Source organism: Myiozetetes cayanensis, unplaced genomic scaffold (assembly GCF_022539395.1).
Source record: "Myiozetetes cayanensis isolate MyiCay16 unplaced genomic scaffold, myiCay2020 scf12, whole genome shotgun sequence".
Taxonomy (NCBI): Eukaryota; Metazoa; Chordata; class Aves; order Passeriformes; family Tyrannidae; genus Myiozetetes; species Myiozetetes cayanensis.
In genome coordinates, this window is record NW_026086826.1 from 21,780,043 (window position 1) to 21,801,546 (window position 21,504).

At 37.8% G+C, this 21,504-nt stretch overlaps 1 protein-coding gene across 15 annotated transcripts in view; it reads left to right on the forward strand.

Annotated features, from left to right (window-relative positions):
- Window positions 1-21,504, forward strand: part of LOC126635382 (uncharacterized) — a 94,548-nt gene that overhangs the window by 25,422 nt on the left and 47,622 nt on the right. For 5 of the 15 annotated variants that reach the window (XR_007627698.1, XR_007627691.1, XR_007627697.1 and 2 more), the window contains exons 2-4: window positions 4,646-4,756; window positions 10,506-10,640; window positions 14,457-14,568. The exons of 1 other annotated variant lie outside the window; for it this stretch is intronic. Coding sequence is in view for 3 of the 14 variants with exons in the window: in XM_050306574.1 (XP_050162531.1) it covers window positions 4,731-4,756; window positions 10,506-10,640 (161 nt within the window). In the remaining 11 variants the exon portion in view is untranslated. The remainder of the gene's footprint in view (window positions 1-4,645; window positions 4,757-10,505; window positions 10,641-14,456; window positions 14,569-21,504) is intronic. 9 more of the 15 variants (XR_007627692.1, XR_007627693.1, XR_007627695.1 and 6 more) reach the window with 4 other exon arrangements.

The window sequence follows — 21,504 nt, forward strand, 5'->3', positions numbered from 1 at the left end:
AGTAAAGCATTATTTACTTGCTTCCTGTTATTAATTATGGGAAACAGGATCTCTTCAAACTGTAGGAGAGGCTCTTTTAACTCCTGTCTAGACTTTTCAAGACAAAATATTGATGAACCCTTTAATGTTTGTGCAGAGACACAATCTGAGTAAAAAAACCCCATCGTTACCTCAAACAGTTTAAGAACTTCTTATCATACATTCACAATATAAAAAAAAAAAATCCCTTAAATCACTCGGGCTCACATCCTTATTGTTAGTCACTGAAGTAAGGTTTCCTTTCATAGTTGGATACTTTCTTCATCTGTCACACTGATTAATTAACAGCTCACAGTATGAGCCCTGGGCTTAAATAGCCTACTGAAAAGAGGAGGAGAGATCAATGTTAATATTCCATAAAAAACTGAAGAGGAAAAATGCTTTCTTTAGTATGAAGGGATCTGTCTTCTAATAAAAAAATTAACTAATTTCTGTTTGGTTACATTACATAAGGACATGAAAGCACCCGCCTTGCAAAGGGAGATTGCAGGGAAGGATTAGGACAAAAGTTAGAGAAGACTTAAACATTTTAGATTAAGCTGCTGGTTGGAAACAACCAGATCTTGAACACCAGTGAAATTATTTTCATCATCGTTAGGGGAAAAAAAAAAAAGAAGAAGCCAATTTATCAGCACACAATGAACAAATCTACAAAAACACAGAGTCGTTGCCTGTAAAGATACAGGGGGAAAAGGAATGCAATTACATGAAATGGAGATTTGCTAGAACCTTAAACCTAAACCTGGTTTTAGCATTTGTTGTTTCTCACACACACACACGTCTTTCCCAAACTATTAAAATCCGGTAATAATTTCATGAGTTTGACTTTCAACAGCTACAAGTTATCCCCCTTTTTTAAGCCCCTCCAGTACTGCTGAGTGGGCAAAAATTACAGATGCAAGAAAAGCTGACAAATGAGTGCAAGGCCCCTCCTCTCCAGTGCCTCGACAGTCAGAGCCCCTGCCAAAACATGCCTGAAAGCTAGAGAGGAGACAAAGACACAAAGATTCCATTTTCTCAGAGAAAATAGATTTCATGTAGAAACTACTAGGAAGAAGAATAGCACACTGGCACGTGTGTCATTTCAAAAGCAGAGCAGGAATGAATGTTACAAGAAAAAACGAAATCGTATTTGCTTATTCAGTAAACTCAACAAATGCTGTTTAACACATAGCCCTTTATAAACTGCAAAGTGCTACAGGGGGTGGGAGAGGGAAAGCTCCCATAAATCTGGAAAAACATTTTCAGCCATGGAGAACTTTCAGTTTAACATGATCCAAGCTAAGAGTTCACGGCTGTTACTCTAAATCATCTCCTGATAATGCCGTAGTACACATGCAACCCAAACAAAGTAAATCCAGCTTTTTTAGCTCAAATCTGTTTGAATATGTTTACTATTAAAAGATTCTTCCCCCAGGGTGTCATTAATAAAGTTGCAACGAGTTTAAAATCCTGGCACCTAGACACATCCAAGTTTTCAAGCCTTTCATAACAAGTTTACTACTTTTGGCTTGTTACGCTGTCGTGACTGGCACCCATCACCGAGCTGGAACAGGTCTGACCTCTGAGCAGGAAGACCAGCAGCAAGGTGAATGCAGGTAACCAGAGCAGGAAAAAAAGCAAGACCATGATTTCTCTTTGAAACTAGTCAGAAAGTTGGGAAAAAATCCAATTGATGGTGGGAAGATTTGGGACGATTCAAGATTCTAACTAACTTAAAAATAAAAAGGATATTCACAACAGCAGATAAGATTAGAAACTATCATTTCAAGTGTGATTCCAACCCATTAGGACTCAGTGGCAAAAGAAACCACTGTTAAAAATAACATGGGCTCCCACGAGATTGGGAATTTGGGAAGTACAGGTGTAAAATGGAGATTTAGTCATCAGAAAGGTTTTCAAAGGGCTCCCAGCTCAGATAATTAGTGCTCATCAAAATATAGCATTTTTACAAACCTTCTTCTCATAATACAGCTTTCTTCTTTAATGGGAGGCTGCTTTTACAATATCTGGTGTCAGAGGCACCCAAATTCAGCCCAAATCTTCCAGTCTCTCAGTAAAAACACTAATTAAGTATAAACAGAACATGGAAACATTACATAATGAAAATTGTAAGAATGTGGCTAATGCCCTGAATTGACAGGTTTGTGAGTGAGGATAAAATACAACTGCTGAGAGCTCTCTAAGAGGACTCCCAGGGGTCCCCCTGCCTGGCAGGGAGCACCACAGGCAGTGAGCTCAGCTCATTGCTGGGTTCACCCTCACGTTCTTCTTCCTTCAGCCCAGCCACCCACTGTGGCATCTCCCCTGCCCACCCAGACTCAGGTCACGAGGATGTGGCACAGTTCTCACTCCAAACCCATGTGGTGCCTCACAGCCCTTGCTCTTCCCTTCTGTCTGCTCCTGAAGACTGCTCTGACATCTAAGTCTAGCCATTTCCTAAATCTTCACAGTCAGACAGTATTCAAATGCTTTTTTTTTCTTTTTATACATTTTACCATCAAAACCATTGGTCAGCCCCTCATAAATGCCATCCTCCTCACGCACAGCTCTTTTCATTTGGTCTCCATTCTCAACTAGAGCAAACCACCACCACATATTCATTTTGTTAGTACAAAGGGATCCTGTATGACACTCCACTGCAGAGATGCGTCCACATCTACCCCTGTAATGCTCTTATTAATACATTCCTCTCACTTCAAATTCTCATCAACTAAATCCCAAACTATTCCTCTAACAGCCCCATAAAAAGTAGAACTGTTGAACTTCAACACACGGATCAATAGTGATATGATTGCCTGATTTCCAGGAATACTGCAAGAGAAAAGGAGACTTAGTTCTGAGGTCAAATTCTAGAATTGCTAATAGCAGAGTTGTATCGAAAAAGGAAAGGAAGGCTGCAGTTAATGACTAGGTAAGAGAAAACAGAGCAGAGAATTAAATAAGAAGCAAGATTTATGAATACAGAGTGCTTACAAATATGCTTTATCTTATACAGCTGGTAAACTCATTCTTCTGACTACCATTACAAAGGAATGTTTTGAGAGAGAACTCAAGGTATATCAGATTATGGAAGGAGTGCAGCAGTTGAAAGTATTATCGCTTCATTTCACATATGTTCCCTCACTCACCTAACATTATTCCTATTTGAATACTTTCAAAGATTACTTGAAGATCAAATTCTAGCATTATTTCCACCTATAGAAACTGCTGAAAGTCCAAATGAAATGTTACATCTTTGTTTAATGCTTGTCATTACAACTGAGTTCATTTTAATGATCTCATGTCCAGGCAGTACGTGGCACAGGGTTTGAAAAGGAAGGAGACTTATGTTTTCATTGGCACTGGTACAGCACAGGTCTTTAGTATAAAATTTATTAGCATTAATGGGCATTGTGTAATTAAAGCACTGTGCTTTAATTCCCTGAGGGGTAATTTTTTTTTTTTTTCATGTCCTATAAAATAGACAAATAAAAAATGTGAGATTTTTGTTCAAAGCTATTTGAAGAATTCAAACTTGCATGTTCCTCTGTTAATCACGATGGAGAAGGCACAGCTAAACAAGATGGAATCAAAACTCTCAAAATGTCTTCCATGAAACCACAGGGACGCTAATACCAGAGACCAGTCTTTTTGAGAATATGCTGTATAATTACAGTATTTTGCAGGCCACAAACTCCTCAAACAGTAACCATGAGACCATTGCAAAGTATAGATTTGAAAAAGAAATATTTTTAGATTTAATTTACCATACTTACTTAACACTAAACTTCTTTAAGGGAGTCCAATTTAATAAAGTGCTTTGACAAGCAACTCAAATATGTGTTACTCGAACATTTTCTGTCCTGAATGCCAAGAATTTAGAAGGCTTTGAGAATCCCTCCACCTAATCCACTGCACTTCAGGGACAGGGGAGAGTCATTTATGCAGTAACATGTGCCTTTGAATACCATGGGCTAAGGTTGGAATAATTTTCAGAGCTATTGAAAAACTGCAGGAGTGTTGCAGGTTTCATCAGGATTAGTGCATGTCACCAATAAAGATCAGAATATTACCTAGCCCTGTATTCGAGTAGTTAAGCAGGATTAATTTTCTATAAGAGAAAATAAATTCATAATTACGCTACGGAAAAAGACCAATGCATGCAGGTCTAGTATTTGAGTTTTCAGAAACGGGTCTTGCCAACACTTCTCTGTAGCACTGAAAAATAAGCCTAGAGCTCATCTTCTGTCATTTTTTATTATTTTATTGGTTTATATGTCTGAATGTTCTCACATGAACAGCAAAGCAGAACAGTATGGAAAAAGATACCACTGACATACGCATTTATGATGTGTAAATTATTGAAACTATAAGGCTTAGTGACAGTATCGTGTCACAACTTAATATTCTGAATAACCTAACTTCATTTAGAGCTAGCTTGAAGCAAAACATATTTTATCTGAAAATTCAAAAAAGCCCATTAGTACAAATAGTACAAAACCACCACGACCTTTGTAGTGACACCGGAGTTTTCTCCTTGGGGACTGTCAAGACCAATTATTGGCCGATTTATTGGGCATATCCTAAACTATTACACAAAATCCTTTATTTCTTTGTCTTCTAGACAAATCACCACAGAGCTGCAGACCAGCAATGAAGGGAAGTGGGCAATTTGGCCAACATCATCTGTGTCGGTTCTCCAGAAGTTGATGAAACATGTTATCGGGTCTCCAAGGTACATCCCAGAGATTAGCTGCCGTGCCACACAATTAGTAAATGATTAAAACAAGCTGTTTTCTTCGATTGCATTAAGATACTTGCAGCAGTGAGAGCTATTACCTTCTACCAAAGAGTCTACCTTACCAAACTATGTTGTTTATTAGCACATCATTAACAATGTGCCGCCTCAGCTGAAAGATCAGGCAGTACAGGGGTCTTGGGTACAAACTAAAGATCATTACAAAACTCCACCTGCCTCATCTGAGCAAAATCAAGTATATCTGAATCACAGATTGCACAGAAATATTTGAATACTAGTTTTCATCTCCAGCTCTCTGTGCCTTTTGTGCCAAATCCATAAGCTTTCTTCTGAGGAATCAACAAAACCGTGTAGAAACAGAGTTAAACAGACAAGTTTCTAAAACTGAACATTTTTCTTTTCAAGAGAAGAGGATCCCAGGTAAATGTTGCCTTTTAATACAGCACATGAAAATCTCAATTATGGAAATCATTATTCTAGGCACTATGTGCCATTTCATATTCCCAGCAGGATATTTTTCATCTCATCAAGAGTTTCCAAGGCTGTTTAGTGTTCCTGTATATTCAAAACACATTTAAGGGCCCCCAAGAAGATCTGCTAATTAAAAAGCCTAGTCAAGTGGTCAGACAGACTGGAACTTGAGGATTATAGGTAAGAGGGATGAAATGAAAGCCTAGAAATTATAATTTCTCTTTCTGTGGTAGCAGCAAAAGCAGTTTTTATAAACTGGGCAAATTAAAGATGTGGCTGACTAAGCCAGCAGCCTGGAAACAAGACATTGCAAAAACATAACAGCAAGTCATCTACACCCCACTTTTAAAAAGCCAAAAGTGCTGACCATTTCTTTTTTACTCTCTCTTCCTGTTATTCTGATCTGTCACAAATATCCTCCAGCTGGTACCCTTCCAGCCCTTGCTCACCAGTTCCAGTTTCCCACCCCCGTCTTGGGGAGTTAATAGCAGTTCCTGGGACTGTGGACAAGTGCTCCATAGTGGGAGTTGTCAGCAAACAAGAAAGGACACGTTTAAAAGAAGAGCAGGTGAAATAACAGAGTTGCAGTTCTATTTCTTTTTAATCGTTCCTTGAGAGCTGTTTCATCTGCCCAGTGTCTAGGTAAGAAGGCTTCCAATTAAAAAACAGACAGATTGCCACCACATTTGCCAGACACATTGATTAAGTGTCTCATAATTGACTATTTTCAGGGAAAAAAATTATTTATTAATTTTCTAGTCTATTTTTCCAAATATTCTTAAAACAGTTAAAAATCATTGTGCCATGAGCTAATGAGGCTGTATACATTTTTTTTTCCGTATCAGAAAGTGGTGAAGGATTTATGAATTACTGCAAAAATAGGTTACTTAAAAAAACCCAAACCCAACAAACACATCCCAGAATAACCCTTTGTCTTTTCTTGACAGCAAGTATGGACTTCCCTTCAGAGGCAGAATAAACATTCATTGCTTTGCTTAGGCAGAGTTTAGGTCTGTGTTGCCAACCTAGAATTTGTCTCAATTTATATTAACATAAACCTGTGGTCTATTTTTTATCTCAGTTTATACATCAGGAATGAATACCTCCTGATCTATTTTCTCTCTGTTTATTTGTATTCAGGACAAACCCATCATTTCAGATTTGTGGTAGATGCATTTTTAAGTGTTGCCATTTCAGTATTACTCTAATGATGTTGTTAATAATGTTGCTGCACTGAAACATTGCATCTGATTTGAGGCACACTCAAGCTCTTTGCAAACAATTAATCATTAAATACATTTGAAATCTGGTTATGAGATTCATACCATAAATCTTTAACAGACACAAAATTGATACAGGCAAGTTGAGTACTCAATTTTTATTAGAATTGGTTTTAGGTGGCACAGGGCCTTTGTCTGATGCCTTTACCTGAAACAAATCAGTTGCCATCTTGTGTTTTCATACAAGTCTAAGAGCATGAGAGAACAAGAAAAAGAATTCTAAAGGTTAAAAACCATATTCAGTGCAGTCTCTCCCCCGCCCCTGTGTTATAATGGGTATTTGAGGAGGTTCTTTACATCTCCTCCCACACAGTTTCTGCTTCATAAGCAGAAGCCAGCTGCTGGTTCTTTCAAGTCTAGCGGTTAGTTGACATTTACCAATAGTTTATGGTTTTCATTCTACCTTAACAAGGAAAAGAGAAATATAAAGATTTAGCACTCACTCTTTAAAGCTATTATTCGAATTTCCCCCCAAACTGGAGGAGTCTGCAGACAAGGTTTTTGATGGGACTTAAGGAAAGGACAAAGACAGTGCTGAGCACCAGCACCCTGGCTTGACTGATATAATTCTTTCCCCTGGAAAACACCCTATTGCAACTCTTGACCAGCAGTGCTGATTTAGTTGTTTCTTTTTCAACCTCAGTTTCTAAAAAACGCTGTGTACAGTGTTGATTACATATCTGACTTGACAAGCTTGGCAACATTATTTAGCAATTGCCAGAATAAGAAAGAATAGCCTTGCATATATAATTATGGTATGGTGATTTGATGGTAGAATGGGAGAAACGAGAAAGGTCTAGGATACATCACAGAAAACAATTGATTTGCAAGAGCAAGGAGAAAAAACCCAGCTGAAACATATAGAAAGGTGTTCAGTCCTGCAAACAGCTGCTTAGCACACCTATGTGAAAGATTACCCCTACAGTTTAACTCCCCCCTCCAGGCACAAGTACACACACACTGACATCCGACTTCACTCCCAAGAAAACACACGTGATACAAGTCTGTTTAAGGTTTGTCTCTCTGAAATTCATTTTGAAAAGAAACTCAATTATGAACTTTAAATACATGAAATTATATCAAAGTACAGATAAAAAAATAGTAGTTTCATGGCCACTATTTCAACAACTTTCTAAAATTTGTTTTCAGATTAGTAGGTAGTTTGAAATAATAATGAACAAAATGTAGTTGGAGATGGCTCTCCTTTAGGACAAGTTTATGCATGAAGGAATGAGGAAAACAGATGTGATCTGATAAACAAAATTTCCCCAAATCAGGAACTCAAAAAAGCCATACCTGTAGTTGTTAACAGCCCACTAAAACCCCCAGCAAGCCTAAGCGTAGAAGTCAGTCAGCTGGTAATACTGTGTTTACTTCATGGACTTTTTCAGAGCAGTAATCCAGAGTACAAAAGCCTTTTATCTGATGATATTTACTATCAAAGAATTTTAAAAGAGATAACGTTAACAGGATTGCTGTAGATGCAAAAAGGAGCTTGTAACATGCAATTGCTGGATGGCCCCAAACTTTACCTAACGTGTTTGGAGCCACAAAAGTAAACCATCTCAGACAGCTCAGTACACAGACAGAGCACGAAAATGCCATACTGGTTTTTTTCTAGGTCTGGGGTCAGGACATTTGAAGACAGCTATGACTGAACATGATTTCTTCTTTCTAAATCAAGGCTTCCACAACTGAACATCTTAGAGGCAGTTATAAAAGTCCTACTGGCTCACAACATCTGCAGGAACTCAGTAGTGCAGCTGTTTACTGCACATGTGTTAAACAGGCAGCACAAAAAACCTGTAAAAGCAGGTCAAAGCAAAATGGAAAAGTACCTGAAATGAAGCATTTCACATTGATAACAGGAATAAAACATAGAAACAACCTTATCTCCAGGTCAGCAAGCTAAAAGCACTGAGGAAAAAAAGCAGCAATCCACACACAATAGGTCCTGAGCATTACTTCCTTTCATCTTGTATTGCACTTATGGGGCACTAGATGTTTCTAAACAGCATCCAAAGCATACTTTCAAGTCTGTCCAACAAACATCTGAATGTCACAGCAGCCTTTCAAGAGAGAGATACAGCTCTGTAAGGACAGACTGAAATATTTCAAAGAGATCAAATATATCCAATGCTACCTCCTCTTGTTCCCTTGAATTAAAAGTGAAGAGAAGCTTATCTGGAAAGCAGAAGCTAATTAAAAATTATCTTTTCCAAAGAATAAAGGAGAAAAGCACCAATTTTTAAGCAAGGTGGAAACTCAGTTGGAGATGGACAGCAGTGTCTTTCTTTTTGCAAAGTAAGGATTCAGAAGCACATTCAAAACCACATTTAAGTGATAAACATTGAAACACAGAGTACTAAAAATGAGGTGCATCCTATGGGAGCATGATCCTAGCACCACCTTTCTTCCCCCACTGATAGAAGCTTTAAAGAAACTCAGACATACCTGTGTTCAAGTGCATAATAAAAAAAGTGATCTGTAATACCTTAACACACATACTGAACTTTTAGATAGATCTCGATTAGCATTTGTACTTCAAAAGAGATGATGTAATAGTCAAAGCAGTCTAGGTTTTTCATGGGTTAGGATGAATGAGAGAGATTCAGACATGTCAGACTGATTATTTTATGTTCTTCCATAGAGAGTCACTTTGGCTTTATGAACAGGATTTTTTCCTCATACTTGTTAATTTCTGTTTGGTTTTGTATTTTTAAAAGCAGCCCTCACATTTTCAACATTGGCAGTAGACTCCGCTATGCAAGGTTTTTTGTTGGACTTAAGGAAGGGACAAAGACAATGCTTTACACCAGCACAGAGAGCAGGACCAGCAAGTCCTGGCTTTACTGTTAAAATAAAGTAAAATAATAAGTACATGTACAAGGGCACTGACAGAAAGGTTCTTCTTTGCAATACTCAGTGGAACAAACACAAGAACTATCCATTGCTTCAGAACTCTTCAGCCACAGCACCTTCCTTTAAATACATGTACAGTTGCTTCAACTTCATTACTAAGGGCATATCATTATTACAGTTTTTTCTTTACTAGACAACATGAACAATAGATCTATGCATTACTGTTAAGACTAATCAGAAAATAATATTCCTTTCTCAGAGAGATACAAAGACATTTTTGAATTCTTTTTTATTCTTCATTATAATTAGAGAGGTATGTCTAAGTTATTTTAAATTTCTTTTGGGGAAAAGAAGCTTATTATAGAAGAAAGAGGAGTGGAAAAACTAGGCAACATGATCACTTTCCAGATAGATAGCAGTCTGATCTTTAAGACCTTCATCCAAAGTATCAGAAACCTGGGTTTCCAGGCCCTTCTCCAACAACAACAGAGCTCTGACATTCTGGACGCCCACCAAAATCACCAGGCTACCAATCCTTCTGGGGCAGCAAGCAGTCTTTTTTATTCCTCCTCATGCAAAAGGCCTTCCAGAAAAACGTCCATTGAAAAATACATTTCTTCAAAACATCTTGTGTTTTCCCCACAGGGGGAAAAAAAAAAGATTAAGTTTTCAACCAGATGTACTTTGAGTTTTGAATACAACTGCACTTGCGGGGAAAAAATAACAGAATGAGAAAAGACATTCTTCCTATAAAGTTCTAGTAACACCTTTAATCATGTTACAAGCTTAATGCATTACATTAATTTTTTTTAATTAACACAGTTGGACTTTTAGATCAAACAGAAAAAAGGGAAAAGACTGTGATCCAACAAAAGCGAGTTATAAAAACACTGCTGTTCAAAACAGGTCAAGTACTTTCTTGTGCTTGAAGACTAACAAAGGGGTTTTTCCTTAAGGCAGTTATTAGGTGTTTTATCTTTAGTTTTTGTTTCTTTTATTTGAAGGGTAAGATATAATTTCTACCACTTCGTTAAATCTGTATTCCTGTGAATAGCAATTTTCTTAAGACACTTTTTTTGCTATTAGTTGTGATAGGATTTCTTTCTCTCAAGTTTGCATTTTACAGCCCACAAGCCTCAGAAGATCACTGTGTGGAAGAAACACACTGGGCCAACCCATCCTGTCCATCTGACACAAAGCACAGCCCATTTTGGGATTCTTTCCTTTCTGAAGGAGTCTCATATCAGGTAGTGGAAGCTAACTTACTTATTTCTTTGCTGTTGAATGACGTTTTTCCCCAGTATCCCCCCCTTAAAGCACAGTTTTATATTTTAAGATTCTGGAGAACCTTTAAATTGCTGCTGCCAAAGGGCCACAACAAGATGTGGCCAATCCACCCTAGTATGGGGGAAGAAGGGGCCTGGTTATAGAGACCCCCACACCTTCCCTTTCTCACACAGCCCAGTAAAGTCCATTAGAGCTGACATGGCATGCAAAAAAACAGAAGAGAGGGCTAATTGAGTTTAAAAGCTATACAGTTGCAACCTCATTTAGGAAATGCCTCCAGGCTTGCTTGAGCGTTTAGCAATAAACCCAGACCACAAAGCAAAGTGAATATTCAACTCCATGTGCCCAGAAGGGAAAGATCCTTTTCTCCACACTCCTAAGTCCATGTTAGCCCCTCCAATCTTTCACCAACAAAGTAGGATTCCAGGAATCATCTCCATTTTTCTTATCCTGAAGGCAGAACTGTATAATGTTAACAGTTCCTATAATCTCAATTACAAACTCTTACAATAATACATCAGTCTCACCACCTGAAATTAAGAACCTGTCTTGCTACAACTGGTTAAAAAGCCATTTTCAGCCTAAACCAATTAGGAAAATAGAAATGGCCACAGAGAGTTTCAGAAAAGAAAAAATTCGCATTTGATCTCTTCTGCCAGAAGTAGCAGTTACAGCTAGTACGTACTTGAGAAGCTTTCTGCCCTGATCCACTGCTCACTTGGGCATTTAAAATCACTAAAATGATCTGTAATGATGATTTAAAATGGGGTAATCCACAAACAGAACAGCCACAGCATTCAATGGAATTATTAAGTGTGGAAGAAATACAGGATCAGCCCTCAATCCTGTTAAGAACATGTTCAAGGAATCTGAACACATTCTGAAATAATACCACAACTAAAACTGTTCTCACGTGCTTTGTTTTTACTGAATCCAAGCTTTATTAAGCTCTTAGTGTCCTACAAAAGCAGCTCCAAGAAACATGGGAGAAACACTTAACTGAACATCTAGAAACTCTTACACAGATAGGTTTATACACACACTGTAACCATGAGTAGAGCAAGAAGCAGCACGATGAAGGTGGAGGGTCTGGAGCCCAAGTCCACTCGGGAACAACTGAGGGAACTGGGGTTGTTAAGCCTGGAGGCTCAGAGGAGCCTCCATCACTCTCTACAAGTACCTGAAAGGAAGCTCTAGAGGAACATATCTAAGCGCTTTTTTTCTCCTAGTAATAGGACAACAGGAAATGGCTTCAAGTTGCATCAGGGGAGATTTAGATTTGATATTGGAGGAAAAAAACCCTCTTCCCTAAAAACATTGGAAAAGGCTGCCCAGGAAAGAGGTAGGGTCACCATCCCTGGAGGTATTTAGAAGAGGTGTAGTCATGGTGCCTAGGGACATGATTTAGGACTTGGCAGTGCTGGATTTAGTGTTGGATACAATGATCTTAAGAGGTTTTTTCAACCTAAATTATTATAGGAATAACAGTTTCAAATCACTGTCTCTGTTTCCATATATGTTGCTTAAGAAACTGCATAATTCCCCCCTTATATGGTATTTGAGATGCCATCATTGTATCCTCAGATCCAAGCTCTTCTCACACTCACCTGAATTATATGAATGCAATCCATAATATAGTTTCCTTCACAAGGTATATATACATTACTACAGCCACAATGAAAGTGCTTCAACAGATACAACATTATCAGAGAGCCAAACTGTATCCCTGCTGTCCATAGCCCCACTCCACAAACAAAACAGGAACATCTGGAATTCTGCTCTCACAAGGGCAGCTGGGACTGCATCACTACATCAGGAAATGAATTTTGCTCAGGTTTTCGGTTGTTACAAAATATACTTGGGGCTTTTCAGAGACAAGCAACAACCATTCTGGTTGTTGAAGAAATTATTGGTGTACAAGGCATTTTTTAGGAAAAAAGTTGTTGAAGTGCACAGAACGCTTTTCTGACATGGAGAAATTGTGCAGGTTTGCTCTATATTTAAAATCTCATTGAGCATAAAGAATTGTTCCCTTTCATTTCAGAAATTATTTCCTAAGTAGAAAAATAGTCTTGTAACTAAGACTGATTTTACCAAACCTGCCACTAAGGAAAGTTTTTTCACTAACTCATATTCTGATCTAACTAAAAACAGCAGTCTGGGTGAATGCTGGTCATTCTCTGAAGCTGAGCTTTGGTTTTATGTTATTCCTCAGAATTTGCAGCGACAAGTGCACGAAAAATTATTAATTTCAGACAAAACTGAAAAGTACTGATTGCAGTAGCCATGTGTAGTGATTTAAGTAAAATATTTCTTCATTAATACTTAGAAGGAAATTATCACAGAAAATTTTTTTCAGCTGGCCAATGTACCATTTTGAATTTCAAAGTTGTTCTGATCAAGATTCCTTCCAAGATCAAAGCATGCATAAGACTTGTTTTTGCCCATATTAGTATTATATTTTGGAAGAGCCTGAGTTGTTACAGGAACGCACAGGAGCAGTAGAGACCTATTTTAATGATCACAGATTTGAAAGACCCTGTTTCAAAGAGGTAGCTACACTTGACAGACAACAGATAAAGAGAATTCTGAATAAATTACTTCTAAGATCCAAAGTTTCTAAATTAATGCAGAGGCTTTATTTTTCTTCGGTTGTATTTACCTTCAGTATAAAGTAAATTCACCTCTACTCCACATGCTTTAAATTTTAGGTATGATTTGTTTTTAAGGGAGAAAAAAAAAAGGTCTGCATAAATGCACACATTTACCACACTTCAAATGTGAGGTTTTTACTATAAAGAGAAATAACTTTTCTGAAACTCCCTTCCTATCCCTTTAGCAGCCTTTACTGTTCAGTTATTTATTCACAGAATATAAATTGGCTTTAATTGTTGTTAACACTGCATGAATAGTTTGAAAAGAGTCCAGCCATAGCCAAAACTGGAAACAGATAGTACTTACATGGTATAGTACCACCCTTACATACTGTGAGCCAGTTTAAAGGAAAAAAAAAAAGAAGTCTGAGATTTACAAAGGCACTCAAACAGTATAAAGAAATAATGCAACTATTATAACAGTCTCCTGCTAGAAATGGTGGAGCACTTTAAACAAGTTTCACTTACACAGCATTTCTCCTCCTCCTTTGAAATATTCTAAAAAAAGCTTCACAATTAACATATTGTACACATTTTACAAGGTTTTCAAAGATCAGGAACTGTTTCTGGATAGACTCACTCCACTTGGCAAACAATTAGAGCACACATTACAGTAAAGGTGTATTAAATATTTGGCATCCCTGAGTGTACAGAAACATGTGCTTACTGCTTACCCACAGTTAGATTCAGGAATCAAAATGAAGTCAGTTATAATTTTAAATGGGGGTAAAAAAAAGTTTTTAAAGAGAAAAAAAAAGGCTAGCAAGGGAAAGGACAAGAAGTCTAACAGGCAGAAAACATTACAACAGCCAAGTGGAAACAAATGAGATATTATAAGCAGGGTGCAGTCACAGGACTATGTGTAACTCTGTTACAGCTGAACACCAGTGGCTTCTGGTGAAATTATTTCTGTGTGAGACTCGAGTCAAAATATAAAGAAGCATATTCAAAAGCCAACGAGCACAAAGAAAACATAGTCATGACTATTCACAATGGCAAATTCTGTGCTGAATGTGTGAACGGGACATGAGTGAGGCAAAATACAAGCAGAGCCCCTTTGCCTGGGATCTTTGCAGTGACACAGGCCAAGCAATCTGAACAGAAAATGTCTCTCTGTGCTAGGAGGGGGAAGACCTAAAACAGCATAGAAACAAAAACTGCTTTCCTCATGGAAGAATGGTAACTTTGGACAACATTTGGCACCACAAGTTCAAAGGGCTGTTTCATCTGCATTGTAAGTACAGACTCAGAGATTTTAGAGTATTCCTGCCTCCACGCTATTGTTTTTTGTGCCATTAATGGCATTTAAATTATAGACCTTTGCAGCCATGCAGTCAAAACACCACATCACCCGATGAGACTCTGTATTATAATGTCAGTGCGTCTGTGTTTTAGCTGTGCTTTCAGATACTGTACTTCTCTTCACTCACCCTGTTTCTCTGCCAAAGAATAGATACAAGAGATAAGTCTATCTTTAGCTTCACTGAAATTTCTTACTCAGGCAGCTGCAATACTTCATTCATCACATATTTAAGTCTCTTTATATCAATGAAATTTTTAGAGGTACGAATAGTGCAGAGGCAGATAAATAAACATTCATGGAGGATTTTTAAATGAAAATATAACATGTAGTTAGGGGTCAGATAGAAACAATATGCTTTAAAGAAAACTATTTTCTAAACTAGATCAGGTGGCTTTTTTTTGTTGCTTTTGGGTTTAAGTATTAGGTATTTTTTGTTCCCGCTTTCAGTAAAATATTCCAGATTTGCTGAAACACTATTTCCCAGAAACAGGTATTTATAGACTTGTATATGTAGTTATTCACAATGGTAAATATTGATTAAATAACAACTTGCATTTTGACAGCATCTTACAAGAAAATGCATTGAAATTTCTAAACAATTGCCTGACAAAATCTGAGACATTTCTTTTTCTAAATTATTCTACCAAAAGAGCTAAACCAGGGGAAAGTCACTATAGAGCTAGAGACCAAATTCAGACTTTCAGTCAGCATTCAAAACTTTTTTCCATCTCAAAAGCCTGAAGCAAGCTGTTCCAGGGTCACAAAAGTGCTGGGAGATGTGTATCTGCTCCTATAAGCTGGTTTGCTGCTTGTAACCCTCAAAAACACATCTCCACTTAGGATAAAAGTATTTCTTTATAAATCTTCAAGATTCCATGATTTCCTACTTTCTGCAGTGCAAAGTATGGGCAATTCATCAACTCAAACACTTGGACCCTTGAGTCAGTGTTTCAAAGTATTCACATTAAGAAAAAAAAATCACGTTATTAAACTACAGTCAGCTATTTTTATTCTGAATTGGCTGATTTCTTTTTTTTTTTTAATGCCATATTCAAAATAGCAGTGACTTTTGCTTATTAAAGGCATAGTCTCAACTCAGAAAAGCTAAATATCAGGAATCCATGAAATCTTCTGTGCCTGTTCTAAACTTGCCAAGAATATCATAGGCAACTGAATATATTCAACAGTTCAACTAAACTTTAAAAATTGCTCCACTGAGCAGAGGGAAGAAAAAAATCTGCCTACTGCTTTCTGTTGAAATCTTGACATTATTTTACCTTTTTCTAAATGAAAAAAGTATTTTATATCTTAACAGTGACACAGTTTCTTTATTTCTTTCCGTTTCCCCTCCAATGCAGTGTGATTTATTTCCCCCCCCACACTCCATTTTCAACATCACCCAAAGCTACAATGATTTGGCATTGAATAGCAGAGTATGAAAGCATAACAAAACTCTGCCCAGCTATTCACTCACCCTTTGTCACAGTCAAACAAACTACAGCAAAAGCCCAGCACACTGTAGGCACTGGAGAAAGTTATGCATACAGAGAAAGATCTCAAATGTAATTTTTTGGGAAGTGTCAACAGTCGAAAGGATATATTTACTATTGCTGGCCTTTAGAACAGAAAGCTCAGTATCCTTCAGATATAGAAGCTCTTCTCAAACAGCTGACAAACACATGCAGATCCAAAGTCTTGCGTTGTCTGAACTACCTCTACCAACAGAAGTGTCTCAGATGCAATTCCATCAGTCCTTACTGATACATACTGAGAATGACTGAAATCAGAGACACTCCTGAAATAAGTGAGGTTTGAAGGGACTGCAGTCCCTCACACAGCCCAATGTCCTACTCAAACCAGCAGAAAAAGAAATTTCAAAAAGAAAAAAAAAAATTCAAAAAGAAATGGGTGTATTACTTTTTTAGTTCATGCATTCTCCAATACTTGTATGGAAAGAAACAAAATCAATGCTTGAGTCAGTACATTTTCCAACAGATATTATTTATGGAGTGCTGAAGAATCAATGCAAAATATTTTGATTTTCTTCCCAACTACATATGAAACTACTCATTTTTCTAGTCAAAAATCCAGCCACACATTCAGTCATGTCTTTGCATAGTCCAGTAGCAAGCACCTGTAGTCAGGGGCATGAGATGGGACTGAAGGAGACAAAATGAAGTAGAAACTGTCTGTCCAATGTACTCTTTTCACTGCTTACCATCACTCAAATGCATAGGGCTGTAGAAAAACTTGCAGCAGGGCTATCATATCTATAAATTGTCAGTACTGATGTAGATTTAATGATATGAAAATCTAATAAATTTGAGTAAAATTTAAGCTACCACACTAGAGAGAGTTTGCATATCAGTTCAATAATTACTTTTATAATAAGACAATTTGCCATAGATACTCTCTAGAGTGAACATGAATTAGCATAATCTGTGAAGTATTTTGCTGAGCTCATCCAGACACCACTTTTTAAGCTGCAGTTTTAGACACACATTTTTAATCACATACAGTTGAAGCATTGTCAGTTTTCATTATGAAATAGCTATGCTTAATTAGAAGAAATATGGAGAGCTGCACTTGAAAAGCAAAGAAACCAAAACCAACCCCAAATGCAAAAAGACTTCCCAAACCCACAGAAACATCTATGCCTGCATTCTGGTCCTGAAAGAATACCTCTATTACTTGATGTAGAAAAAGCTTTCTGATCATAATTTCCCCAAGCATAGGAAAAGCAGGAAACTATGTGAATACAGTATGGTGAAAATGCCAAACCTAAATAGAATCACAAGGGAATATCCATGACAAGTTTAACAAGAAATTATATAAATAGTGCACTGAATTATCTTCAGTTTATAATTACCAACTAGCTCTAAGGCAGAGACACACAACCCCTCGCAGTGCAATTGCCTGGTTGCCACAGTTCACAACAGGAGGAGAGCTCCCAAAGCTGTTATTTCCCTTTTCCCCCTTCTCCATGTGCTTTTTTGCAACATATTTCTGTGTTTTATCATTAGAGTTCAGCTAGAACCATGTTTCTGTTGCCAGCTAGCATTCCTCCCCCCTGCAGGGGAAAATGTAGAACACTGGTGCAGTGGTGGGAGAAGGAGGGAAGGTGAAGGGAAGAAATACAAAAAGCAGCTCTACCAGATCTGTATTAGGCAGCATCCTTCTTAGTCATAATAGCTCCTCAGCTGCACCTCATCGTAAGCTATTACACACCACACCTCTCACAAGAATAGGCATGTTTTCCACGTTTCTGCACCCTCAGTCTCATTTTACATAAGCAACCTTTGTTCTCCTTTCGTTGTCTCAAGTTAACGAATGAAAAATCAAATGAAAGTCGGCAAGACTCATACTATAGCACATTCTTACAAGTTTTTTTCCAAGTATCCCTAAAGGCATCTAGAGAAGAGTAACTGTATTCATCTCAGTTACCTGATCTTCTGAATATTAAACAAAAATGTATCAGCAGTATAGCAACATACTCAAGCAATCAAATGTGTAAGGAAGCTCAAAACTCAGTTAACTTATTCCAAAGTCAATTAAAAAGGAAAAATCCCTTCTTAGAAAATCTCCACCTAAAAAGGAAAGTACCTCCTTATAAGACCAACTGGAGCTGGCATATTCAGAGTAGAAGAAAATCACACTTTTTAAGGTTCAACTTTGTAGATAGGAAGGGGTTAAAGTTCTCTTACACAGAAGGCAGATCATAGCATTAAAAGGAAGTTTATCAAAGGAGAAAAACTGCCTTAATGGTTATAGGTTGCTTCCCCAAGTAATTCTCCATATTAATAATCTTTAAATAAGAAATTTATCTCAGAGCTGTTTTTCAACATTTTATCTCCAGAAATGAGCTTGTAAGAAATAATGAACCTTCTGTTTTCATCTGGGCCATCCAACTGCTTGCTGACAGAGTAATAAATAAACTCTGCAGTTTGCTACATATGAGTATTATTTTCTTTTATCTTCTCAGGTTTACTTTCAGTGTGACTTAGCTAAAAGCTAATTTGCATTCTAAAAATCCTTTTCCGGCTCTCAAATTCATATGCTAACATTTTCAGCTATCAAAGTCATATGCATAAATACCGGGTTCATACGTTGTATTTCTAGAATTAGCAGTTGAAGCTAAGCTTTCTGATAATGGAAGCAGACTTTGGGACTCTGGTTTACCTGCTAAACCTCTTCCTGGAAAATTATTGAGCTGGAGAAAACACATCCTGCATACAGATCTCTTGGCTGCGCAGTGTCACACATCACCCAGGAGCTGTCACCTCGGCAGAAGGAGCAATATCAACTTAGGCCTATGAAGAAAGCAGAACATCCAGCAAAGAATACATTAACCTCTTAGCTGAGGACAAGAAGAGTCAACCATAACCCGCAATCATTACATCCATTTCCTAATTGGAGGGGAAGAGTCCTGAAAATAGGTTCGAGCCACCAAAGGACTGAACTTACAGAAATAATAAATGCTGCAGTTATCTTTGAAACATCTATACCCAAAATATCTGTAGAGATTTATATCTAAGCAATATATATAGCTGTCTAAAGGACTACACACATAAAAAGACTCTTAGAAGCCTGCAGGTTAAAGATAGTCCTCCTAAATTATATGGGGGAATAAATGAGTCACACGCCTAGCACTGCATCCTTGAAACTTTGGATTTAATACTGCTGGCCTTACAGCAAAATGGTCAGGAACTGTCTCCTGGAATTTGGCACTGAAAACACTTATCTCCCAGCTGACAAAGGAGCAGGCACTTGTACTACTTCCCTTTCAGGGAACAGCTTGACCACCCAGGACAGAGAAGATCTGGGATTTAAACATAAATCCACCCCCAGCTACAAACAGATATCGTGATTGAGAGATGCTCTTAAATGCTTCCTCAATTAGCTTTCACAATTTGCAAAGAGCAACTAAATACACAGTTGGCAATAGAGAATATGCCTGGCTACAGCTTGGTAATTGAGACACTGTGTTCCCTTGTGTTTAGGATTTGCTCTGATGAGAGCTCATAGGAGCAGAAAGCAGAGGGGAAGGGAACTGTATGCTCCTTCAGCCTGCTGTGCAAGACATACTGAGGTGAGGCCAGGGGGCACTTGGGCAGAGGGAGTGCTCAGCACCAGCCTGGCCTGAGCAAAAGCAAAGTCATCTGGCAGGTATTTTGGTCACCAACGGCTTTGGGCTCCTCCAGTGAGACAAGCATTGAATGGGGTGTTTTGAGAATTCAGGCTGAAATTCAGTACTATGCATTAATTAAGCACCTACGCCAGCTGTGGAACAATTATAACAAAAATAATGCAGCTTGATCAGTTTTACACTAGGCTAATTTTGTAATGATTGTTTTAAATGCCTACTAAAAAATATCTGCATATTGTAAGTGTGATTGAAAAATTAATTCTATTCTTTCAGGAACAATCAAATGGCTCTCAGTATTTTTAGAAACGTCCCTGAATTCTATAAAAACGGGAAATGCTATGAAGGATACATTCACAATTATGAATGGATTTGTTTGCACATTTAGCTTCAGCATCCCTTTTTCTGAGTTTAGTTTTAATATAACACCACTTTAATCCTCAGAATGCCAACACTGGTAAGGCATCATCTGGGTGGTGAAAACAGGGGGCAGCTGAATCGCTTTGCAAGTGCTCTGCTGGCTGGTGCTCTGAGCATGTGCAAGGCAGCAGGATGTGGGTGCTAAGACTTCGACAATGGAAGCAAACCACTTTGTTTGAAACAGAGGAATTTCTAAATTCACAAAACTTAAGTTTTTGGCAAGTAAAGAACTAAAGGACAAATACCACAGCAGCTGAGAATAAAGGCATTCCATGTAATGTAAGATACCTTGCCACCATGTGCGACCAGAGACCATTTCAACTCCTTAACCATGCAGGATGGCAAGACATTTGTTACATAACAGCAACTTCAGATGGCATTTTTAAATCCTGCCATCTTTTCACTGAAGAACAGAAGATTAGACTTCTACAGACTCTGAGAGACAGGGATTGGAGCCAGCAGCAATATTTAGCACAGAGTGACTGATTTCTGGCACCATCTAGCTTCCTCTGCAACAGGAATCTGGCAGCCTGGTAGGTGCTTTTCAAAGACACTGATTGAATAGTTGATACTAGTGCTATACAAAGGCTCAAGACAGCACAAGAAAGAATAAAAAAGAGTAGGTCCTAAGCCCCAAGACTACTTTTTTTTTTTCCCCTAATACAGATAGTGAGGAAAAAATGCTGGGCAGAATACCAAAGCCTAGAGAATTCAGACTGTTCATTATTCAGCTTCTGACTATGCATCTCTGCCAAACATCTATAATATACATGAAAGCATTAGACACAAAGAAGCCATAATGCAAGGAAGACTATTAATTGTTCATTTTCACGAGATGTGGTATAATCTGAAGAGCACAGATTTGTTTTGACCAATAAAACTATTCCTAATTTCACTCAAGAATTATAAAAATTCCCACGAGTCTTTGTACCTGATTATGCTCATTCACTACTCTTACAAGGGGTTTTGAGCTCTAGAAACTTGCTATCAGCTCTGTATGGAAAACTGCTGACCATTTGAGAAACATAGCTATGATTCATTGCTGAATGTCAAAATTCATTAATTGATGAGATGTATCACATTTGAATGCTTGTGCACTGTAAAGTTCAGCAGAAACATATTTACTTGTCAGCATATAGACATGTTTACAAACTTACACTTTGGGAAAACAGAAAAGAAGACAAATAAGGTTGGTTTATATCCTCAGTAGAGGAGGAAATGGCAGAGAAAGAGGAGAGGAAAATGTTCTGGACTATACCAGACAAGCAAGCACCGTCTCTCCAATTCGGAATCTTTTTCGAATT